This window comes from Arachis ipaensis, chromosome B3 (genome assembly GCF_059453495.1).
Source record: "Arachis ipaensis isolate K30076 ecotype BB chromosome B3, ASM5945349v1, whole genome shotgun sequence".
In the NCBI taxonomy this organism is placed as follows: domain Eukaryota; kingdom Viridiplantae; phylum Streptophyta; class Magnoliopsida; order Fabales; family Fabaceae; genus Arachis; species Arachis ipaensis.
In genome coordinates, this window is record NC_142438.1 from 136,844,111 (window position 1) to 136,868,028 (window position 23,918).

The 23,918-nt window shown below is 34.0% G+C and overlaps 4 protein-coding genes across 4 annotated transcripts; 1 reads left to right on the top strand and 3 right to left on the bottom strand.

Annotated features, from left to right (window-relative positions):
* Nucleotides 1-418: 418 nt before the first annotated feature.
* On the bottom strand, nucleotides 419-981 carry LOC107631368 (protein SKIP34). Its single transcript, XM_016334797.3, has one exon. It carries the CDS (start codon nucleotides 923-925, stop codon nucleotides 623-625), a length of 303 nt encoding a protein of 100 aa, XP_016190283.1. The 5' UTR covers nucleotides 926-981; the 3' UTR covers nucleotides 419-622.
* A 3,604-nt stretch (nucleotides 982-4,585) lies between these two features.
* On the top strand, nucleotides 4,586-7,073 carry LOC107631367 (nicotinamidase 1). The gene is made up of 5 exons (XM_088507199.1): nucleotides 4,586-4,792; nucleotides 4,985-5,168; nucleotides 5,657-5,790; nucleotides 6,143-6,328; nucleotides 6,770-7,073. Exons 1-5 carry the CDS (start codon nucleotides 4,652-4,654, stop codon nucleotides 6,845-6,847), a joined length of 723 nt encoding a protein of 240 aa, XP_088363325.1. The 5' UTR covers nucleotides 4,586-4,651; the 3' UTR covers nucleotides 6,848-7,073.
* Nucleotides 7,074-8,326: 1,253 nt separating this feature from the next.
* LOC107633799 (protein NETWORKED 2D-like) lies at nucleotides 8,327-11,381 on the bottom strand. Its single transcript, XM_016337400.3, has 2 exons — nucleotides 11,229-11,381; nucleotides 8,327-11,027 (listed from the first exon to the last, which is right to left on the bottom strand). Exons 1-2 carry the CDS (start codon nucleotides 11,320-11,322, stop codon nucleotides 8,536-8,538), a joined length of 2,586 nt encoding a protein of 861 aa, XP_016192886.2. The 5' UTR covers nucleotides 11,323-11,381; the 3' UTR covers nucleotides 8,327-8,535.
* Nucleotides 11,382-12,737: 1,356 nt separating this feature from the next.
* Nucleotides 12,738-15,441, bottom strand: LOC107634705 (uncharacterized). Its single transcript, XM_088506869.1, has 2 exons — nucleotides 14,133-15,441; nucleotides 12,738-13,590 (listed from the first exon to the last, which is right to left on the bottom strand). Exons 1-2 carry the CDS (start codon nucleotides 14,602-14,604, stop codon nucleotides 13,535-13,537), a joined length of 528 nt encoding a protein of 175 aa, XP_088362995.1. The 5' UTR covers nucleotides 14,605-15,441; the 3' UTR covers nucleotides 12,738-13,534.
* Between the last annotated feature and the right edge of the window lie 8,477 nt (nucleotides 15,442-23,918).

Consider the following 23,918-nt stretch of genomic DNA (forward strand, 5'->3'; position numbering starts at 1 on the left):
AGAAACTGTATATGGTCATATGGATATCATTCTTCTCCTTCCTATATGACTACTTGTGTAACACACAAGCCACTTGACAGATAGTTAAAAGGATTGAACTATAGTTGGGTTGTTTTACTAACTAAGATGCAGGCTGCAGCACAGGGTTGAATCATCAAGGTCATTTCCTAATTAAGCTAGCTAACTTTTCATCAATTCCGCTGCTGACCTAGTGTAACAAGAAACAAAAAAATTAGTCATGACCAATTGCAGAATTCTTACTCTGCTAAAATAGCACAACCAGAAACAAGAAGACAAAGTGACACACCACCAAATCCCGTTGATATCTTTCTTCTAGTGATCCAACTCCAACTCAAATTCTAACACAGCAATTACAATTTAGTTTCAATTTCGGACTGAAATTCGCCAAATTGCTAACTTTCAAATTACGAAATTCAATACAATCTAAAACTAAGGAAACGAAGAGATTGCCAATACATGAAACACCCTGAGATCTGGATTATCAACACGATGAAGATTGCAACAAGCATTGTACAACAATTTTTCTTTTTCGATTACGAATTGAAGAAAGGAACACAATTTTGTAATAGGATATAGACATCTTGATCTTAGGGTTTTTGTTCTAGAATGCGGAAGCGGAAGGTGAAGGAGAGAAGAGGCGCTCGACGTGTTGCTGCTGCTCACGGAAGCGTCGCCTGAGGTAGTTTTCGAGTATCTCCATGACGGAGACGAAGCGCTTCATCTGCTCCAGCTGGCGGCTCAGCTCCGCTTCCCGAGCCCTGGCACGGGCAAGACGAGCTTCCGTCTCCGCCAGCCGATCCCGCAGATCGTCCACCGCCGCCGATCCGTTGTGGCCGCCGGAACGGCGTGACGGCGGTGCGCTGAAGATGTCTCTGGATAAGGATCGCTGCTGCCCGCAACACATGGTGGAGGGTCAAGATTGTGAATTGGGAATTGACGATTGAGGGTATGAGTATTACTTGATTGAACCCACGCTTTTTATTAATTAAAAAAATTTACGTAAAAAATTATAAAATTTAAATCAAATTTACAATGTATTTTGTATTTTTGTTGCTGTGAATTCTTTTAAATAATAAAACTACACAAAAGGACCGAAAATTTGTTGCATTTTGTCAATATTTTAGAATAGGAAATATAGCGGGGTGAAAACTCAAATGACAACATGTACTCTACCTGTAAGTATTTAATTCGACCCAATTCAATTGGAGTTAAGTCCCATTTTGATTTTTGAGATTGGCGACTTGCATTGATTTAGTCCTTCAAATTTCGATTGCACTAAATTAGTCCCCCAAATTAAAAAAAATACACCACGTTAGTCCTTAGCCTATTTTCTGTCACTGGAGCACTGACGCCGTTAGTGACATGGCCGAATATTGCCACGCTGGACACTAAGAAACGGTGGCGTTTCTAATTTGGCGCTAAAAACTCCTTTGAACGACGTCGTTTGTATGCGAAAGAAAACAAAACGTTTGCATATCCCTCTTTTGTCTCCACTCTTCATCTTCAACTCCTCCATGAGAGTGATGCAGTGAAAAAACGTCTCTCTTCCATGAGTGATCCAAAATAGGAACGGGTAACTGCAATAGGATTCCTGGAGACTGCTGGATCACGAGTGTTAGTTGTCTGAGGAACTACTTTGCCGCTAGAAGGAACTTCTGTTCCGTCACTGAGGTTAGTGAAGAGATTAAATTTTTATTTTTTTTCAAATTTTAGGGAATGCGTGGATGATTGTTGATCATAGTTTATTGCTTTGTATATTGTTATTCCCTAAGGTTTGTAGTCGATTATGTGCTAGGGTTTTATTTCGATGTTGTGCACCACTGTTTTTTTGGGATTTGTCTTCATGCTCTGTTCCGATGGTGGATAACTGTATTTTATTTTGATATATCTCTTTGTCATGTATGAATGTAGTTGATGAAAACTATCTTAAAGGGATCATTGTGTGGAACTGGTGCTGAAAAAATTTTTTGAATCATGCAAATGGATGTGCACTTAGATATTATGTTCCACCATAGGAGAAAGTTTCAGAAAGATGAAAATGAGATGACTATATATTCTCCTGATAAAAAGGCATGCATTGGTGACATTGATGTAGATACTTTAGATGTTTTTTGGGTGAGAAATTATTATAAAGAATTAGGATATGATAGGCTAGGAGAATGTTGGTGGCATGTTTTAGAGAGGAGTTTAGTCAGTGGGTTAAGAGTTCTAAATTGTGATGATGAGTTAAGAAAGATGTGTTTCATGGGTGAAAAGAATGATGGGCTGGTTTATGCTTACTTTGAGCATGCAGTTTCATCACTAGAAATTCTTGAGGGAAATGAGATTGTGGTATATGTTGAGGATGACCATGATGAGTTGAGAGAGGTTAGTGATGAACCTGACAATGAACCCCTAAAAGACAAGATCTCAAACCAAACTAATATACCCACTGCCCTTGCTGATGAGACTCCATTCACTAACAACAATGAACTAACGCATCAGGATCGGTCACTATAGATCCACTACAAGGAGCAAGTTCAGCCACATCTTTCAGACTGGCCAACTTCCTGAAATTTGTCCCAACACCTGGCTTCAAGCCACCAAGAAAGAAGAAATGAAGATGTAGTTGATCTGTGCAGCCTATTTTGGATGAAACTGTGAATCTTTTTGTGAATCATATTTTTTGTTTTGTGGCCTGAATTTATGACAGTAGACTGTTTATATATTTAGATACAATATAACAATGATGGCACTCTCTGTCCTTTAGCATGGGTGTATTTTGGATTTAGAACTATTCTTTACTTGTCTGGGAGAGTTGTCATTAATATGGCAGGAGTATTGTTAATTTTGTTAAAATTTATTGATGTGGTTATTATTATTATGACAATTTGTTCCAGCTTTAATTATGTTATTTCAAATTTTTTTTTTTGTAATTTTTTTAAATAATTTCATTGGATGACAGAAAACAACTTGAAAATTTGAGAAGGAGACTTTTTCTTTCTTCTACTACACATTAACATTGAACGCAGTAACACAAAATCATCTTCAATCTTTAACTACCAACATAAAACCAACAACAAATACTATAAACAAAGCAAAAAATAAAATGTACATTTTTTGGGTTCTAACTTCAGCCTCTATCTTCCCAATTCTCCAAGCCAAATCCATCCTAACTTGGTCACCATCCACAATAGAAATTACATTTTCTCTGAGGTCTTCTTCTCCAATGTCAGCCCAAAAAAACAAACCACACCACCTCTTACCATTAATATTGTAGTTAGGGCACCCAAAGAATGATTTGTTAGGGTTAGCCTCTGTTGTGGACCACCGAAGAACAGGGCAGCACCCACACCAACACCACTGTTGAACACCCGATACTCTACTTCGACTCGAACTCCTTGTGTTGGACCGCATGGAACTCTGGCTCCCACTTGCAATCATGATGGTAAACTCGGAAGGAAGTAAGAGACGAAGAACCAGAGAGAGACGGGAAGAAGAAGAAGATGATGATGAAGTCACGGGATGAATTTAGGTTTTAAAAAGGGGATAAGGACTAAATTGGAGCAAATCAAATTTTAAGTCACGTCATCTAACCATTAGTGTGTCCAGCGTGGCAATATTCGGCTACGTCACTAACGGCGTCAGTGCTCCGGTGACGAAAAATACGTTAAGGATTAATGTGGTGCATTTTTTTAATTTGGGTGACTAATTTAGTGCAATCGGAATCTGAAGAATTAAATCAGTGCAAGTCGCCAATCTCATGACCAAAATGGAGCTTAACTCATTCAATTGAGGTACTTGACCCAATTCGATTAGAGTACTTGACTTACTTTAAATAGAATAAAGTATAGTGCAAATTTGTATCATTGTATGCATGTAAGATTGGGTATAGTGGGTACTAAACATATAATTTCTTTGTACAAATTTAGAATAACTATCAAGTTAATTATTTAAATTACTAACTTAGTATTTTTTTTTATAAAATTAACCTAAAATGAAATTTATATATGACAATTTCACAAACTACTAACTGAATTTAGAAATCCTAAGTTAATGTTGTAGTTTTTTAAATTCATATGTTCTTCATCTTTTTTTTTATCGTTGCAATTCTATTTTATTAATACGTATACAATATGGAATGATTAAATTTTATATTTATTTAAAAAAATTTAATTTTTTTACATATAGAATCAAGTAGATATGATTGAGAACTTTAAAGTGAGAGTAGGATTAGGTTTGATAGATTTTCAACCTATGAATAAGATATAGCTAAAATTTAAAAAAAAAAATTTAACTTACAAATAAAATTAAGATAAAATTCATACCCTACTCTATCATCTCTATTGTCAACCCTAACAAATATTCATGATTTCACCGCATTCTATATTAAGTTATATTGGATTATTTGGAGAACTCGGATGCTTTTAAAAAGAATTAATTATTTTATAACTAATTTTTTATCTTAAATTCTTTAAGTGAAACAAATATATATATTAAATAATAAAAAATTACGCTTTACAAAATAATTTAAAAAAATTAAAATGATTATTCTCCTTGAAATATTGAATAAGAGGGAACAGAAATTTGAGTCCAGGCCAAGGTTTCCTTCATTCTTTTTAGTTATCCCTGCCTCCAAACACAAACAACAATGGTTTCTCAGACGGTTGACCTCTTGAGGGAGGAGCTCCCCGTCGAACAACAACCTCTGCACTTGTCCTCTGACATCAAAACAGGTCTTGTGCTCGTCGACCTTGTCAATGGCTTCTGCACCGTTGGATCTGGCAATTTGGTACTTTCGTTTTCTCTCTCTTCTTCCTTGAAGTTTGGAACACCACATGTTTGTGATTTTGATCCACTCTTTCTTTTGTCTTTTTCCTTGGCCTTTTGTTCTTGTCTCATTTTCTTATGTTGTTGCTGTGTTTTTTTATCTTATGGGTTTGTCTGTATGTAAAAGAATCCTTTTTTCAATCTTGTCGTGTAGGCCCCAAGGCAACCGGATAAACAGATTTCTGGGATGGTGGATGCATCGGTGAGGCTTTCAAAAGTTTTTGCTCAGAAGAATTGGCCCATTTTGGCTTTCCTTGATAACCATCACCCGGACATTCCTGAGCCTCCCTATCCTCCTCACTGTATTGCGGGAACACATGAAGCAAATTTGATTCCTGGTTAGTTGTTTGGTTTAGTTTTATAATGTGATTTTCTCTTGTTGCTACTTTGCTATTATTGCTCATGTTGTTAATGCAGTAATCGCATTAGTACTAGTAAGCGGTTAGTTATGTTATGTGCACATACAGTGTGTATATGTACACATAACATGTTTATGGTTTGAATCCATAAAATTAGAGAAAAGGACAAATAGGTCCTTGACCTTTTGTCCCGCGGACATTTTCGTCCCTGACCATTGAAAAATACTTTTAAGCCCCTGACTTTCACAAAACTTGGACGAATCAGTCCCTCCGTCCAAATGCCTCCGTCAGGAACTGATCCGTCCAAGTTTTGTGAAGGTCAGGACTTAAAAGTATTTTTCAATGGTCAGAGACGAAAATGTCTGCGGAATAAAAGGTCAGGATCTATTTGTCCTTTTCTCATCAAATTATTATTTGGTGTTGAAGACACATGCTGATTCGTTTGGCTGAATGAACCAAATGCAAAGAACTCCTGTGGTTGGAAAATGAACCAAATGCAACACTCAGGCGCAAAGATTGCATTGATGGATTCGTTGGCTCAATTGAGAAAGATGGCTCTAATGTCTTCGTTGATTGGGTGAAAAATAATCAGATAAAACAAGTAAGTATTTCCTAGAGTTTGAATTTGATTCTATCCTTTTTCTGGAAATTTTCTTACAGTAGAAGTAAGCAAGCAAGTGCCATGATATATCTACCAGAAAAATAAGTGCCACCGTATTTCACTAAGTTTAAGTTGCTATAGGAACTTCTAGTAGTTTTAAAACTGGTAACATCATGTAGTTCATTCGCATGGAAATTATTTCATGCTCAATAGTATCTTCACCAAACCTATCTAGTATCTTCCCTTGTCGAACACTCATGGTTGCCGAGTCATTTCTCGAACCCACAATTTTTTTTCATCAATCTTGAGGTTTTTGCTGAATCTATGAGACTATGGCTTTTTCATGTAATAGGTCTTGGTTGTTGGGATATGCACGGATATATGCGTGATGGATTTTGTCAGTTCAGCTTTAGCTGCAAGGAACAGGGGCTTACTTCCTCCTCTGGAGAATGTGATTGTGTATTCCAAAGCTTGTGCAACTTATGATATTCCATTACATGTAGCCAAAACTAACAAGGATGTTATATCCCATCCACAGGTATTTTATCCAGGCTTGCTTTGTTGCATATAGACAACTTCAAACATGCAAATCTAGGTTGCTTCTGGAATTCTGGATTACTTTCATAGTTTAATGCATTACAATGAGTCTACTAACCTAAAATGTGGGTATAGAGTATAGACGTCTAAGGCTGAAAGGATACTATTTCAGTTTGCCCTTTCAATTGATAGATGACATCTATCTATTGTATACACCTATGGGTAAAAAAGGGGGATAAACAACGCTTTTTCTCTAGTTTACATGAAATGGAACAGAGACAGTGAATAATATTTGGCAGTGCATACATGGTTATCGACAATCAAGTTGCATTAAATATGATTAATTTGGTCTTGCAAAAAGTTTAGAAGATTGAAAGTGACACACTAATGTTATTACTTAAAAACGTTTCTGTAAAAGCTTTTCCCCCCTTTGATGTTGCAGGAGCTGATGCATCACATTGGCCTTTACATATCCAGGGGAAGAGGAGCCAAGATAGCATCAGAGGTCTTATTTGATTAACCGAAAGAGCATTAACTAAGTTTTAGTGTGTTAACGCTGTTATTATAGTTTTAAAAGTGTTGGGACGAATGTTATTGTTCTGGACTTGTTTTCTTCTTGTCCTTGACATAAACTTATTTGTATAAATCAGTCCTTGTTCAATCTTTGGCCTTATAATAACATGTAGAATATGAAGCTCTTTATAAGTGAGATTTATGAATAAATAATCTCTTACGAGTGGCGCAAAGTTTTTCTTTCAATACTCAAATGATTTAATGTCTTTTCATCGCACTTTTTATTTTTGATATTAGGTTAACAATAGTATTTTTTATAAGTGGATCGTTGGGATATTAATCTCAAATGTAGAACGGTTTAATTTAGGGTACAGAAATCGGATCCTCCAATTTTTGGGAGGTACAGAAATTGAGCCCTTCGATTTTTGTAGTCTCTAATTTTTGTACTACAAAAATCAGACCTTTACATGGTGTGCATGACACAAGTCTCACTCTAGTTTGGTGTACTATAACTTTTAAAATTAACTTGCGAACTCTTTAAAAAGTTATTTAAAGTGCTCTTGAAGAAGTTTAAAAAAAAGAGTAATGTTAAACATTTAAGTCTTTTTATGAATCAAGTTCAACCAAATTAAATAATAAGACTTGGAATAATATTAGTTATAACTAATTTTTGTTATATTAAACTAATTTGATTGGACTTAGTTAACAAAAAGACTTGGATGTATAACATTATTCTAAAAAAAAATAACTTCTCTTCTCAAAGCTATTGTATCATTGTCATATCATTGCAAGTTTAATAAGTATTTTTGTGATTAAAAAGCAAACACAAAATAATTTATTTACAAACTATTTTTAATATAGATTCTTATGTTTTAAATTCTTTTTTCAAAAAATTTTAACCAAGTTGTTTATCCAAAATTCCAAACACTCTCTCTCTATCCATAATGCTTAGCTTGCAAGCAACTAGTCTAAAATTACACATACAGTTCGCCTATGAAAATTTCTACCATTTTTATCCTCCAAACAAACATAGCTGAAGGTTACATGCTGGATTGATTCCACTTCTGATACTGCATAGTGCATACTTCTTCAGCTTTATCAACTAACTAACAAGATCCATTGTGGCATTGTCCTCCTTTGAATAACCAAATAATAAAAGCCAAGTCTAATAGAGTTTCTCAAGAAACAAACATAATGATGCTGATGCATAAATAATTTTTTGGAGATTTCAATTTTTAAAGATGCACCAAACCAGTGGAGGACTCAGAAATATTGGCACACATATCTGCTGTTTCTGTCTTATTTCTGCTCAGTCTTTACAAGTGGTTTAGTGTTAATATGTCACGAACATCAAAGATTCATCTGCAAGGTTGATTCCATGATATGTGAACATTCAAGTGAAGGAAACTTTTTCTTTTTAGGAAAATGAGAATTTGTTTACTTCACTTTCAATGAGGATTTCAAAGTAGTACCATTGCACATAGCATTTTGGTGTTTAAAAGACATGCAGAAAATGTAATAGTTGAAAATGTCAGAGATAAAGCACAGAATAAACAAGCACAAAATGAATATCTTCCTTTCAAGTGGAAAAGGCACTCTAATATCTCAACTCAGCTATCTAATGAAACCAGTCAAAGAATAATAAAAGAAGAGCCGAAAAGTAAAATAGAAGCAGTACAAAAATTGTACACATGGCTACTTATCTTTTGAACCACGGTGTTTTTTATGCATTCCCGGGGTCATTTTTGAGAAGATGTTTTTATTTTGTTTCTTTGGTTTGCCGCCAAAGATAAATGACTTGAGAGGAATCCGGTTATAAGTCTCGGAAGATTTAGTTGGCTGGTTTTTATTGTGAGTTGATAGCCCAAATTTCTCAACCATCTTTAGAAGAACCTTCTCAACATCAATCTGGAGAGTTGTTATGATATCAAGACCTGTTTGGAGTCCATCAGAAATCTTGTTATTCCCTTGTTTCATGTTTAATAATTCGCCTTGAAACTTGGCTGCTTGATAGCTTGTGAACGTGATTTCATCATCTTCAGCACTGGATTTCAAGGCTGTTAGTATTTCTTCCTGCATGTCACACAAGGACCTGAATCTCTGATCAAGTTCTTCTTTCAGCCCTACAATGCTTTCCATCCACGCTTGCATTTCGATTCGGATCGCTGCAAGGTGTTTGTAAAGTGGCCGTACATCTGATCTCAAAGAGTATCTTGTGCTGCTACTTCCCTCTGAAGATTTCCATTTTTCCTCAAGTTTTCTTTCCTCAATCAGCAAGTCTTTGACCTGGGTTTGATATCTCTGTATCTCAGTGATAGTAGCAGTGAATCTCATCCAGAAATCTAAATTCTCCTCCAGAAGTTCATCAATGCTCATTCGGAACTTCTCTTCAATGGCTGATATAGGCTCAGGCTCTTCCATATTTAACATTTCCTCAATGGGATAACCCCTTGAAAGGGTGAGTTCTCTCTGTAAAATTTCCTCAATGGCTTGAATCTCTGCTGTCTGCTCTGGAGGCAAATCTTTCATAGCCTCGCTTCCCTTTAGACTTTTCTGCAGGAGACTTAGTTTCTGACGCAGGAGTCTAATCTCTTCATCTTTCATGGCATTTGCACCCCTCAGTTCTTTAAGCTGCAAAGATGAATCAAAGAGAGCATCTTGAGTTTTCTTCTCTAACTCAGCAAGCTGGTTCTTCACCTCTTTGTAATTCCTAAGAGCATTGGTATACTCCGTCAGCAAAACCTTTTCTCTGCCTTCCAATCCCCTTGTAAACAACTGCTGCCAATCTGGGCTATCTCCTAGTGCTTGTGTCGAAGCAGTCTTTGAGTCTAACGGAGATTCGCTCTCTGCCGGGGTTGCCTCTTCTTGTGCTGTCATATTCTTAGCCTCAGCCTCAACCTTCTCCTCCTCATCAGACTTCACATTCTGTACTTTCTCCGACAGATTGTCAAGGTTACATTGTGCTTCCGTGAAATGAGTTTCAAGGTTGCTATTCTGGTCTTCAACAACTCTGTTTAGATTCTGTACTCCATGCAGCTTTTCTTCCATTTCTCTCAGTTGCTCATTCAACTTAATCTTGTCATTCATCATAGTTTCCTTATCACATTCAAGAACTTTAATAAGAGCATTAAGTTCATCAGTTTGTGCTTTCCATCTCGCTACAAGAGCTGACTGTGAGGAAACAGCGGATTCTAAGCTGACCACTTTGCTCACCAGCTCATCAATCTTCTCTGCCATTTCTGTCACAGTGAGAGTTGTATGAGAACCAGCCTCAAAGTGTTCTTTAATCTTCTCCTGTAGTAACTGCACCTCCTGTTGATGCTGACTTATTTTATCAGCATCTTCTTCCAACTCCTTTGTTTCTGCATCATCTTTTGCATCCTCTGGATTGTCATGTAACTCATTCACCAGAGACATTAACTTCCCCCGGGTTTCCTTTACCCGTTTGGACTCAACCCTGGTTTCATCTTGAGATTCTGCCTGTTTCTGTTGCAAGTGAGCCAATGTCTCTTGGCAGGATTTAAGAGCAGCTTCTGCCATCAAACGGCGAGCTTCCTCGTCCTCAATAGCAACACCTTGGCCGCCAAGCTCATCTTGAAACTGAGAAACTTTCTCCTGAAGCTTCTTGATCTGCTCATCCGTGTCCTTGTACCTAGCAACGGAATTATCATAAGAGCTTTTCAGAAACTCTTTAACAGTTTGTAATGCCAGAATCTGTTTCTGGAGCTTGTCAACCTGCTCAATTAACTCGTCTTTGGTCAAACCAGATTTCTTAGGAGGAAGAGTGAATTTAACTTTTGTGGCTGGCTTCTTAGTAGGATTGAGCTTCTTTGTTGCCGTCTTTAAGAGATTCTTCAACTCTTTTGTTGGAGGCATTGGAATATTCCCCTGCATGAAGCCTTCAGGGGGGGTCTTCTTATTGGGTCTTGGTGATCCACCATCATCTTCATCTTCATCAATGTATGTGACTTTATCTGGACAGTTAGCAGCTATGGTGTTGTTGGCATTTTGCAAATCTCTTGATAAGTGATCGTACCGATCAGCCAAAGATCGGTAGGCACGAAAACATTCTTCCACAAAGTTGATCAGCTCCGGTCTCCTTTTGTAGTACATTTCTGCTCTCTTTCCGAAGGAGTCTCCCTCTTCCTGTAACAGCTTCAGAACAGCTTGCACTTTTTCCTCCATATCTGCACTTTTTCTTATATCTTTTAGCTTCACACAAAACCTATCATGTTCCGCTCAACCTTATAATATATATACCATTTTATTTGCACACAAATCAAGCATAATTTGGTTATATTGATTCCGATCCTACTTATCAAACTGATGTAGCACATAATAATAATAACAAGATAGTATTGAAATGAAAGCAGGAAAATAAAAATGACCTTGGAGGTTCTGTTCCACCCATTTGGATTGCTTTGTTCTGATGTGGCTGGCCCACCACCATGTATAAGCATTGCTTGCAGCTCTTTGCAACATATTGGTGTGTTACTTGGTGTTCTTTTCTTGTGTAAAAATGAGAATCAAGAACATGCAAACGTTGAATATCTTTCTACACACTCCATGTGTCTAGAGAGGAAACAGAGGACATGGAAGATTGGTTTCAGCATAGAGGAAGAGAGAAAGTGTGATGAGTAAGTTGTAGTAATGAGAACATGGAAGAGAGTGATCCTCGCCCGAAGTTGATGTCCCAACCTTCCTCCTTTGACTGCAAAACATAGACTAAATCATCCATCCACGTCGCAACTCATGCCACTTCTCCATCCTCACTTCTTTTGCCAATTCAAAACATCAACTCATCATTATTCTAAAAATAAAAATATTCTATATAGTTATTCTTTGCTAATTTATATACATGTTCAATAATTAATACTTTGGTTTCAGACAAATCTATTTTGGATCATCTCCAGTGAAAAAAAAAACTGAATGATGTCCAGTGTAGAATCTCGCCCTTTATTGCTCTCTCTCTCCTATTTAATTTTAGTACCACTTATAGAATTAAAGGTGAGAGATCACACTTTATTCTCTCAAGTGTTAAAAAAAATGGAGAGAATCCATTTCCATTTTCTAAAATAACTAATTAGTCTTGAATTTTTTTTAAGAAGAATATGATTGAGAGATTAAATTATCTGAAATTTTTAAAAATAAAAAATAATTTATCTTTTTTATTATGGACAAATTTTTGTTTCAGATCAAATAATTTATCTAATTTTTTTTTCGTGAATAAAGGAACACACTCTTGATTTTATTTAGTTAACTTTTTAATAAAGTTAACCAAAATTATCCAAATGATCAAATTTTGGTTTGATAATTAATCATTAAAAAAATTACATACGCATAGTAAAATTTTAATATAATAACATAGTTAATTGTTAAAATAACCAAATCTTGATTTTATGGTTGATATTTGTATGGCATCTTTTTTTTTTTTTTGTATTTCAAGATAATTCTACTCTATGATATTCTGAAGGGCGAGATATATTTTAATTTCTTGATTATTATTCATGGTTGAAGAGATTTTGAATTTTTGTTGGATGATAAAGGGCAGAGTCTTATATTAGGAACATTGAGTTGAGAGGTGAATATAATTTAAAGAGAGGTTATGAACGAACACTTTTTATTAATATTAGTCAATAGTTTAAGTTAATATATTATTTTTATTCTATTAAAATTTAGAATTTAGAATTTAATTTTTAATGTTTAGAGTTAGTCAAGTGTTGATTAAACTAATAAATTTTATTGGTCATATATATAATATTATTCTATAATTTTTAAAGAAAATTATTTATTGTTTGATAACTTTAAAAACAACCTATACCAGAAAATAAGAAATGTTATAACCCAAATCATTGAGGGGTTTGAAATACCCTATTTCTTGCATGACACCCCATCCAGCTCCAAATTACTTAACTCATTCTCCTTGTAAAGCCTTGTGCTTAAAGAAAGTGTCATTTTCTCATCTCATCTAAAAGAAAAGTGTTTCTTCTATGGAAGTGTATAGATAATACATTTACCAAGAATGTGACAGAATGCCAAAGAATCAAACTACTCTAAGACATTTATGGAGATATGACAATAGTACCTAATGAACTTTCAGTTACAGATCATTTTCAGCCGGCAAATTGCCACCATTCTACATGTGATGCGATCATGTAGCCTTTGGCTTCACTTCAGCTTCATGTGCTCCACTACATCCATAGGCCATTATTTTGGTACAAAGAGTTTTAACTGATTGCATTGGACTGAAAAGAGAAATGAATGGCAAACTAAGCCACCAACATTAAAGAACAAAATATATTTTGCACTTCACTAATTATAATCTCATAATTTATGTACTTTTTTGCTATTTGATTCATTCGGCTAATCCATCCAAATAGAAAAGGGCAAAAGGCCGTGTTGTTGACTTCTTGTTATACTAGTTTTTGAGTTGCAACCGTAGAAATCTACTCATAACACAGAAGCATATAAAGAGAAAAAAAAAAGAGTTTACCAATACAATTTTTTAATCATATTTTTGCTACCTTTTTATATTCATCTGTACATATAAATAAGACAATAGAAAACGGTATCTACAACGAAGGGACTAGGCAATAGGCATTCAAGCGTCTCTAGCACTTTTTTATTGTAGTCTTCATTATCTTTCTAGCTACCAATAGGGTTGAGAATCATAGAAGATGAGGTTGGTTTCTTCCTACGCTTCAAAATTCTGAAGACAAGCCAGCCATTGTTCCATGTAATTCTTCCCAGCTGCATATTTTCACAACTGTGTAAGCGACTAAATAAAGGAAAAATGCTCAAAATGATAAGAGTAAGAAGAACCGAAATCAATAGAGGTTTGAACTTACAAAGAGATGTCTAACCCAAAATCAATGGCTTAAAAAGAAAATCATATATATTCATTATTCAAAACAGTTATAGGAAATATGACCAAAGGGATGACTTTGACTTTGTGCACTTGGATTTGGCGAAACATAAGCCTCTAAACCGTTTCACTTGTATAACTAATTCCCAAGAATCAATATAACAGAAAATAACAAATCCAATTTTACAAAAGGGCCAAAAATATAAAAAAGGCAACATTCCTATAACTTTTGTGAAAATGGTACAAATTTCTTCATATAATCAATGAACAAAAAGGCCAAACCAACCCCAAATATTAGAAAGATTACTCTCAACATAACAATACATTATACATACAACAAGTTCCCTTTAACAAAATTAGTAAAATTAATAAAACCAAAAGTATATGGGAAGAAATTAAAAAATGCGAAGCAAAAAAAAGAACTTACTTGAAGAAAACTCATAAGGGAGGTTCTGGATGGCACTCAAGAGCACCTTGTTTGAAGCTTCTTCCACCTCCTTGCAGCCATGTCTATAGCAAGGAACCAGGACTGCAAAACTATCATCGTCATCATCATCAACATCACTACTCTGAAAATCAGAACCAAGTGGCTCCAACCACCCAATGGACCAATCAGAATCATAATCATAATCAGAGTCAGAACCATCAGATGGAACCAACACAATATCCTCGTACTCATCCCTATCAACCCTCCTCCTCCTCTCTTCCCTTCTCTGCCATTTCCTTCTAACCCCTCTCCGAGCTGTTGGTGGGGCCATCTTTGTCTCCCTCACCAAAGGGAACTTCACCATCTCAGAAGAAGATAGTGGTGAATTCACAGTGGTGCTATTATTACAAACTGGCTCCTTCTCCTTCCCACCCCACAAGGGCCATGAGAAACGGGTCAACGACAAAGCCATGATTTTTCAAACTCCAAATAGCAGCAATTAAAACCTGAAGCTAAGCTCTCTTTTCAAGCGAATATGTGAAAGAATGAAGGAAAAAGCCGCAAACTTTGAGGTCAACAAAAAATGGTTCCTTTTCAGTTGCAGCAGTCACTACTATATATTAGGAAATGATCAATATAACAAGAACAAAAATGGGGGCATGAATGAATCTAACCCAGCTGAGAACAAGCTCATTTCATATGAATAAACCAATAACTTGGAGAACAGCTTCTGTAAAAAAATTTGCAAGGTCCTTCTTTTTCTCCCTCAAATATCAAAACCAATTCAGCAAGTTAATCAATTATACTTAATCTAGAATCACTGGTCCATTTACGAAACCGAGACACAACGGGGGAAAAAACAAAGCCTTCAACTTTTTGAAGAATTTGCTAACCCAATTTCGTAAGGCTACCAAATAAAAAAGTGTATCTTAAGAGTTTAAAGATAACAGAAAGCTAACTATCAGAATTCTAATACAAAAAATTTCATCATTTTCTTTGTTTATTGTAAAAACAAAATGATAAACAATAAACCAAAAGGAAGAGCTGAATCAAAGGCAATGGAGGAACAAGGCTTCTTATTTTTTTCACTCACACAGCAGAGTTTTTCTTTTCCTTTTTCTTTTTTTGTTTTCTTAATTTATTGGGAGAAAGAAAGAGAGAAATTGTGGTGATAATGTTGAGAGTGACTCGGTGAGTTGGGAACCTTAACTCGGTAACTCAGTGTGACTCCATGGAGCAAAATGGTCTCCCCAAAACCCTTGGGTTACGCTGAAGAAACAATTGAGAGAAGAAGCTTTCTTTTCAAGTCATAGAAGATTAGAAGAAGATATTTATTTCTTTATTTCTTTTTTGTTTTTTGTTTTTTATTTTCTTGTCTTGTCATATCTGACGGTTGAGATTTCGTCGTTAATTGTGATCCTACGCGGGGAGCAGCAGGGTCTTACTGCAAACCCTCAATCAATTTCCGATGGCCCAATAGCGTGGTGAATTTGAGGCCCCTAAAATAATAATGTAATTAATAAACCAATTCTAATTATAGTGAATTAAATATAATATTTATTGCTCAATAAAAAAATAAAATTAATAAAATTTTAAATAATAAAATAAAAGATATCTCTCCTCTTTTTTTAAAATAGAAAAATAAAAGTTATATTTAAAAAAAAAAAAGTACATGACAAAAGAAGTAAGTATTGTGAAATAAATAAAAGATATATAAAATAAAGATGTATAAATAGAAGACTCTATTATTAATATAATTAACTCAATAATTGTTATATATATATATAATAATATTATATGTTGTATTGTGTATATATATACAAAGATAAGAAAAAGTATTAAAAATAAAGAGAGAGAGATTTGCATTTGATACTATCTCAATATAATAAAGATGGTTAATATTGCTATTAATATTATATGTAAAGAGTAATAGAAAATAGAATTTAAAATACTTATAAAATAAAAGAAGAGGAAGAATTATAATAGTAATATAAGGAGAAGGATATTTGATTGTAACATAAAAGAGGATTTATTTGTATGAGAAGGAAGGAAGGATAATATATTTATTCTGTTGTTGTTGTAATATATGAATAGAAAAGAACTTTTGTACGTAGAAAGAAAGAGAAGATTTTGTATTTGTATTATTGCTTGTGTGTAATTGTTAGAGGCTTAAGTCTCTATTTATACACGTACATTAGGTAACTTTTTCAACTTCATATTAAATGAAGTCATTCTTGAGAAACTATATATCATGGAAAATGGTCATCCACGTAAGGTATGATAAAGTATCCTTATCACAACACTCCTCCTTGGATGACCATTTAGGATTATGCCTCGTTAAAACCTTACTAAAGAAAACCCAATAGGAAAAAAACTTTAGTGAAGGAAAAAGAGTACAAAATCCTTTGTGATGGGGACTGCCTCATTAAAAACCTTGTCAAGAAAAACCCAATGGGAAAAAAAACTTGACCAAGGAAAAAAAAGTACAGTCTCCCCCTCTTGCCGACATCATTTAATGTCTCGAAATCGGCGCATCCCAATCTCATGTACCAATCTTTCAAAGGAGGATTTTGGGAGTGACTTTGTGAATAAATCTGCCAGATTGTCACTTGAACGGATCTGTTGGACATCAATTGTCCCTTGATTTTGAAGGTCATGAGTGAAGAAGAATTTGGGAGAAATATGCTTTGTTCTATCACCTTTGATGTATCCACCCTTAAGTTGAGCAATGCATGCTGTATTATCTTCAAACAGGACAGTTGGAGCTATCTTATGATCAATCAGTCCACATGATGACATAATATATTGAATCAAACTCCTCAGCCAAAAACACTCGCGACTAGCTTCATGAATCGCCAGTATTTCAGCATGATTAGAGGAGGTTGCTGCAATCGTTTGTTTCGTGGACCTCCATGATATAGCTGTACCACCATATGTGAACAGGTATCCTGTTTGAGATCTCCCTTTATGTGGATCAGACAAGTATCCAGCATCTGCATAGCCAACTAGTTGTGACTTGGATCCGTAGGGATAAAACAATCCCATATCAACCGTTCCATGAAGATATCGAAAAATTTGTTTGATTCCACTCCAATGTCTTCTGGTTGGAGAGGAACTATGCCTTGCTAGTAAATTCACCGCGAATGATATGTCAGGTCGTGTATTATTAGCAAGATACATTAGCGCTCCAACGGCACTAAGATATGGTACTTCAGGACCAAGGATATCTTCATTTTCTTCTTTAGGACGGAATTGATCCTTTTTCACATCTAAAGATCTTACAATCATTGGGGTACTTAACGGATGTGACTTATCCATATAAAATCTTTTCAAGATCTTTTCTGTGTATGTTGTTTGATGGATAAAGATCCCGTCTTTTATATGCTCGATCTGCAGGCCGAGACAAAACTTAGTCTTTCCAAGATCTTTCATCTCAAACTCTTCCTTTAGAATTTTTATAATTGTTGGAATCTCTTGAAGAGTCCCAATGATATTTAAATCATCAACGTACACAGCAATTATAATGAATCCAGAAGCAGTTTTCTTTATGAAAACACACGGGCATATATCATCATTCTTGAAACCGTTTTTGGCCAGATACTCAGTAAGACGATTATACCACATTCGTCCAGATTGCTTTAGACCATATAAAGATCTTTGCAATTTGACTGAGTATAACCCTTGCGAATATTCATTGGATGGTTTAGATATCTTTAGTCCTTCGGGGACTTTCATATAGATATCCCGATCTAATGAGCCGTATAAATAGGCTGTTACCACATCCATTAAATGCATATGCAGTTTATGATATGCAGATAAACTGACCAAATAACGCAATGTTATCGCATCCACTACTGGGGAATACGTTTCTTCATAATCTATACCGGGCGTTTGTGAAAAACCTTGTGCCACAAGTCGGGCTTTATAGCGCACAACTTCATTTTTCTCATTTCGTTTTCTCACAAATACCCATTTGTATCCAACAGGTTTTACATCTTCTGGTGTACGGACTACAGGTCCGAATACTTCACGTTTTGCAAGTGAGTCTAATTCAGCCTTCATGGCTGCTTCCCATTTTGGCCAATCATTTCTTTGTCGACATTCTTCAACTGATCTTGGCTCAAGATCCTTACTTTCATGCATGATATCTAATGCCACGTTATATGCAAATATTTCATTGACAATTGTCTTATTTCGGTCCCATTTCTCTCCTGTAAAGACATAATTTATCGAGATCTCGTCATTTTCACAGTTTTCAGGTACCTGAACGTCTTCTGGCGTTATATCAGAATTTTGGACAACTGCGGGTGTCTCTACTATGTCTTTTTCAACAGGAATAGTATTTACCTCTTTTCTCTTTCGAGGATTTCTATCTTTAGAACCGACAGGCCTGCCACGCTTCTGGCGTGTATTTGCTTCAGTGGCTATTTTTCCTACTGGGACATCAATTCGAATTGGGACATTTTCCGCCCTGCCACGCTTCTGGCGTGAATTCGCTTCAGTAGCTGCTTGTCCTACTGGGACATCAATTCGAATTGGGGCATTTTCCGCTGGTATATAAGATTTGGTTATCCTCTTTGTATCGGAAAATGCATCAGGCAATTCATTTGCTATTCTTTGCAAATGTACAATCTTTTGAACTTCTAGTTCACATTGCGCTGATCGAGGATCTAAATGCATCAACGATGATGCATTCCAATTAAGTTCCTTTTCAGGAAACTTATTCTCTCCCCCTAATGTTGGAAATTTTGATTCATCAAAATGACAATCGGCAAACCGGACTTTAAACACATCACCAGTTTGTATCTCAAGATACCTCACTATAGAGGGAGAATCATATCCAACATATATCCCCAATTTTCTTTGGGGTCCCATTTTGGTGCGATTAGGTGGTGCAATGGGAACATATATCGCACACCCAAATATTCTTAAATGGGAAACATTTGGCTGCTGGCCAAAAGCTAATTGTATAGGAGAGAATTGATGATAACTCGTTGGCCTCAAACGAATAAGTGCTGCGGCATGTAAAATAGCATGCCCCCAAACCGAGGTTGGGAGATTTGTTCTCATAAGCAAGGGTCTAGCAATTAATTGGAGGCGCTTAATAAGTGATTCTGCTAACCCATTTTGTGTGTGAACATAAGCTACTGGATGTTCAACACTTATTCCATTAGCCATACAATAAGCATAAAAAGCTTGGGAAGTAAATTCACCAGCATTATCAAGACGAATTGCTTTGATTGGATTTTCTGGAAATTGTGCTTTTAATCGAATAATTTGAGCCAGTAATCTCGCAAACGCCAGGTTGCGAGAAGATAATAAGCACACATGTGACCATCTCGAAGATGCGTCTATTAGGACCATAAAATATCTAAAAGATTCACATGGTGGATGAATAGGCCCACATATATCACCTTGAATCCTTTCTAGGAATTCAGGGGACTCAAATCCAATCTTTACTGGTGATGGCCTTAAAATTAACTTCCCTTGAGAACATGCAGCACAACAAAATTCACTAGATTTAAGAATCTTCTGGTTCTTTAGTGAATGTCCATGAGAGTTTTCAATAATTCTCCTCATCATGGTTGTTCCCGGATGACCCAATCGGTCGTGCCAAGTTATGAACTCATTTGAGCTAGTAAACTTCTGGTTTACAGTGGCATGTGATTCAATTGCACTAATCTTGGTATAATACAACCCAGATGAAAGTGAGGGTAATTTTTCTAATATAACTTTCTTATTTGAATCATGAGTTGTGATACATAAATACTCATGATTTCCCTCATTCATCGTCTCAATATGATATCCATTTCGGCGAATATCTTTAAAACTCAACAGGTTTCTTCGAGACTTGGTAGACAATAGTGCATTATTTATTATATATTTTGTTCCTCCAGGAAACAAAATTACAGCTCTTCCGGAGCCTTCAATCACATTGCCTGAGCCAATGATAGTATTAACACACTCTTCTTTTGGTACAAGATGGGTAAAATATATATCACTTTTGAGAATAGTGTGTGAACTTGCACTATCCGCAAGGCATACATCTTCATTACATATCCTTACCATTCTTCAAAAACAAATAATAATAAAATGAGTAGTATGCATAGTTAAATTGAATACTTGATCAGAATTATTTTCTAAGAAATACTGTACATAAAATAATGTCATATACTTAAAATTTTATTTTAAAATTTGACACATTTAATAATTTCAAAATTCATTAATATTTCATTATTTATGTACATCACATTTGAAACTTAAATACATAGAAAATAAAACTTAACAATAAGTTTTTTTTACATTATTTATTTACATATATACTTCACAATCCCACATATTAAACTATTCCATCATTGATCAAATGACCAATATTTCCTTCAGGATCCTCAAAGAAATCAGATACATCATAATGAGTGGTGGAGTTCTCAGCATCATTTGAAACAAAATTTGTTTCCTTTCCTTTGTCGTTCTTTTTCAAAGATGCCTGGTAAAGATCGACTAGGTGCCTTGGGGTACGACAGGTACGAGACCAATGGCCCTTTCCACCACAGCGGAAACACTTCTCCTCGGTTGATTTATTCTGCCCGATATTCTTTTCTTTGTCCCACTTCTGGTGAGATCCTCTCTTTTGAACATAATTCCTTTTCCTTCCATAATTTTTCTTGTTATTAAAAGCTTGCCATTTACCTCTTCTGGGGTAATGATTTGCCGCATTTACTTCAGGAAATGGGGCGGCGCCAGCTGGGCGCGCTTCATGATTTTTTAATAATAACTCATTGTTGCGTTCGGCAACAAGAAGGCAAGAAATTAACTCAGAATATTTTTTGAACCCTTTCTCTCGATACTGCTGCTACAGGAGCACATTCGAGGCATGGAAGGTTGAGAAAGTTTTCTCCAACATATCATGATCAGTTATTTTTTCCCCACACAATTTCATTCGTGAGGTGATTCGAAACATTGCAGAATTATATTCATTTATAGATTTAAAATCTTGTAAACGCAAATGCGTCCATTCATATCGGGCCTGAGGAAGTATCACCGTTTTCTGATGATTATACCTTTCTTCAAGGTCTTTCCAGAGATCTGCAGGATCTTTTAATGTAAGATACTCATTTTTCAATCCTTCGTCAAGATGACGACGGAGAAAAATCATGGCTTTAGCTTTATCCTTCTAGGATGCATTATTTTCAGCCTTAATGGTATCTCCAAGATCCATTGAATCAAGATGGATTTCAGCATCTAGTATCCATGATAAATAATTGTTTTCAGATATATCGAGAGCATTGAATTCAAGATGAGAGAGCTTCGACATAATGAAAATTTGTTACCTGAGTCTTCCTAAAGATTTGATCAGAGTCTCGTGCTGATAACGTATTGTGAAATAAATAAAAGATATATAAAATAAAGATGTATAAATAGAAGACTCTATTATTAATATAATTAGCTCAATAATTGTTATATATATATAATAATATTATATGTTGTATTGTGTATATATATACAAAGATAAGAAAAAGTATTAAAAATAAAGAGAGAGAGATTTGCATTTGATACTATCTCAATATAATAAAGATGGTTAATATTGCTATTAATATTATATGTAAAGAGTAATAGAAAATAGAATTTAAAATACTTATAAAATAAAAGAAGAGGAAGAATTGTAATAGTAATATAAGGAGAAGGGTATTTGATTGTAACATAAAAGAGGATTTATTTGTATGAGAAGGAAGGAAGGATAATATATTTATTCTGTTGTTGTTGTAATATATGAATAGAAAAGAACTTTTGTACGTAGAAAGAAAGAGAAGATTTTGTATTTGTATTATTGCTTGTGTGTAATTGTTAGAGGCTTAAGCCTCTATTTATACACGTACATTAGGTAACTTTTTCAACTTCATATTAAATGAAGTCATTCTTGAGAAACTATATATCATGGAAAATGGTCATCCACGTAAGGTATGATAAAGTATCCTTATCACAACAGTAAGAACATCTCAATAACAATTTTTTTGTGTGTCATCAATAAAGAATTGAAACCGGTAGAAAAAAGAGAGAAAAAAAAAACACCCAAGAACAATGGGCAATTTTTTTTTTTTAATGGAAGTAAAAGTAGTAATATACTTTAATATTGTAATTTTTGGTGTTTTTTAAAATGGTAGAAAGTACATAAATTGGAGGATCCCATTTCTGTACCTCAAATTTTTTTTATTTTTTAACACAAATCGGATGGTCCGATTTGTATACCTCTAGAAATCGAACGGTCCGATTTCTGTACTTCTAATAAATTGGACGGTCCGATTTTTACTTCTCTAATTAAATGGCTCCACGTTTAAGAATAACACCCCAACAATTCACATTTTAAAAAAACACCATTACTACTTCAATGTTAAAAATAAAAAGTTCCAAAAATTTATTGAAAAATTGTAAAATAGCTTAATTGATTAAAATGTAGTGTGCCTATAACACAAAAGTCATAGGAACAATGAAAATGTGGTGTACTAATAATCCATAGGTCTTTTGTTAGAAATAAATCAAATAATTTCTGAATTAATTATAAAACAAAAACTAACAAAAATGTGGTAAGAATTAATCAACGAAAATATAATAAAATTCTTCAATATACAATTTTGGATTACTTTTAATTGAAAACTTTTATTTTGAAAATTTAAGTTAAAATTATAATCTCAATCAAAAAAAAATTTTCTAACTTTATTTATTCATGGATCAAATTCTTTAACTTATTTTAGATCATTTTTACTTTACACATATTATAAATTAAGAATAAGAATTTTTGTAACTATCTACAAAAATATTTCAAAAATATTTTTGTTATTTAGTTTGTGTTAATTTTTCTCTAATGTTATTTTTTTGAAACATTTTAATTTTATCTTTAGTATCAATTTTTGTTATAATCAATAATCAATAATTTTTTTATTCCAACTAGTATTTTTACCCGTAATACTATTACGGAAATATAAATCTTTTAAAATTACGTCGATCCTGTTATTATAGACTATGACACAAAAAATTTATAACATTAAACTACTTTTATAAAATGGTCGTAAGGGACAAAAGTTTCCGTCGACTAAGAAGACCAGAGTTTTAAACAAAATTAAATAATAAGTTTTTTTGTTATTATTTTCAAATGAAAGAGTTTAATTTTTTTACTTAATTTTAACATTCGTTATCTAAAATTTAAAATAATTTAATGTGTACATTTTATATTTGATTAGATATTAAATTTGTTGCATAAATAGAAATAATTAATTTTTATGCTTGCTATTTAAAAATAATATTTTTTTCTATATATATAAAAATATAATTAGATATTAACATAAAAAAAATTTATATTGATAGTTATAAAATTAACTTATTTTTTTAAAACAATTAAATCTTAATTTTAACTTTTAATCACAATATTAGTATTTTTTTAAAATTATATGTAATAAATATTTAAAAAAAAATAAAAATATATATTCAAAAGATAAGCAGTAAAAATTTAAAATTAAATAAAAAATATGTATATAATAATATTTTTTATTTAAATTATATTATATTATTAATTTTATTTTTTATAAAACATAAAGGTAGAGAAAAATAAAGAGTGAGACAAAGGAGAGAGAAATATAAAGAAGAAGAATTAGAGAGGGAGTTTGTTAATTTTGGAAGCTAAGAAAAATTTTTATTTTAATTATAATAAAAATATCTGGTAATACATTTTGATTTGTCAAATTACTAATATAAAATATGAATTATAAATTATATATAGAGTGGGAAGGATAA